The 1,765-nt window shown below is 44.5% G+C and overlaps 1 protein-coding gene across 1 annotated transcript in view; it reads right to left on the reverse strand.

The window, feature by feature from the left end:
• The window catches only part of mafa (MAF bZIP transcription factor a), a 138,232-nt gene extending 137,045 nt beyond the window's left edge, over positions 1-1,187 (reverse strand). Inside the window, exon 1 of the mRNA XM_083759989.1 lies at positions 1-1,187. This exon is cut by the window's left edge and continues 562 nt beyond it. Coding sequence (XP_083616115.1) covers positions 1-412 — 412 coding nt within the window. The 5' untranslated portion in view covers positions 413-1,187.
• Positions 1,188-1,765: the final 578 nt, after the last annotated feature.

Consider the following 1,765-nt stretch of genomic DNA (forward strand, 5'->3'; position numbering starts at 1 on the left):
CGGCGAACTGCTGCCCTCTGGCATAGCCATCGAAAGACTGGAGCTGGTGACTGCTGTTGATCAGCGCCTCTACTGCGTCTTCGGGGCTGAAGCCCAACGCCTCTGGATTCAGCTGCTGTTGGTAACCGGACATCCAGTAGAAATCCTCCAAGTGTGCCTTCTGTTCGCTCCCCGAGCCCGGACTGGGCGCCGAGAAGCTTGGAGAAGGGGGCACCGAGCTGCAAGGCGTGCTCATCGGGGTGGAAGACAAGGATCCCCCGGCGATAAGGCGACTGCACTGGCTGATGTTGCGATCGGGCTCCACCGGCTCCTTTTTCACTTCAAACTTCATCAGATCGAAGTCATTAACATATTCCATGGCCAGGGGACTGGTGGGCAGGTCGGAGTTGCTCATTGCCAGCTCTGATGCCATCCTCTTGCTGCTGCCGACAGTCCTCCAGACGGGGTGAAGAGCAGCTGTCACACTGGGCTGGCCGGGCAGGACGTGAGCCAGTTTGAAATGTTTTAAGCGTTTGTCTTGAAATGGAGAAATAAGGCTTTCTGCGCCCTTTTTGCAGCGACGGACTTCCCAGCTCGCAGGAGTAGTAGTTTTTCTTTGCAGTCTATTGCACTGACGCGCCAGTGCCGCGCACGCGAGCAGCCGCGGAGGAGTCCCTTTTCAGCATGAGAAATTCGGCGGCTCGTTATTTCAAACATTTAACACTTTGCGGTTTCTTCACGAATACATTGTTGTTGCGCAAGCGGAGAGAGGGAGAGAGAGAAATGCCGAAGGTAAGGGGCCAAACGTAGCCTCGCACACGTACAATGCCTGCGAGTAGTGGGGCGATTTTTTTAGAAGGATCACACACAGCAGATGAGTTTAAAAGCATTGCTGAGTTTTATAGCGCATGTGACGTCAGGCGGAGTGGGAACCAATGGGCGCAGGGTCTGGCTAAATAATACAGAAACAAAACTTTTCTCAACTGTCAAAAGGCTGATCATCAGCTGACTGTCAGCCGGAGGCTGGAGCACAGGCTTTTAACTCTTTGGCAACTATAAGTATCATATCAATCAATATATTTTATCATCAATCACTATTAACATGTGATCATAATAAAAATATTAATAAATGAATAATACACTACATATGTGAGACCATTTTATCCCAGTCGAATTAAATGGTCATTGCATTTTCATTCAGTTTTATATGTGTCCAATAATTCAATTTAGACCTATAGGGTTGATTTCAAAAGCCTATAGGTTCCTATATGAGCTAGGCTACCTTAAATAGGCTACCCATATAAGCAAAAGTGCTTTATTTCGCCTATAGGTTTTTTTTAAGCATTAGGCTTGTTAACACATCCACAAACCACCTTTGTATATACCGGTATTTACGTTTCGAGTGTACTGTATGCAGCTGTTATAAATGTAGTCTATTCATTCCTTGTCATTTCTGCAAATTTCTGCAAAAATAAAAATGTGGATGTGTCCAACAACTGGTTATTGATTTATCTCTCTCTCTGACTCTCTTTCTTCATATTATTGTTATTGTTATTATTATTACAATTATTATTATTAATATGTATTTCATTATTATTATTGGGGGGGGGGGGTAATCTCACATATGTTTTCAATTTTTATCCCAGTTATATTCTATGACAATACATGCATTTTAACTGTCAACTTTAGACAAATGGACAAAGGATTTAAGGAGAGAGTGAAGAGTGGCGCTACCTCTGGGCATCCTTCTAAAACTCAACAGTGCCACCTTTTGGTTATTATACGT

The sequence above is a fragment of the Protomyctophum parallelum genome, assembly GCF_964188405.1.
Source record: "Protomyctophum parallelum genome assembly, chromosome: 2".
Classification (NCBI taxonomy): Eukaryota; Metazoa; Chordata; class Actinopteri; order Myctophiformes; family Myctophidae; genus Protomyctophum; species Protomyctophum parallelum.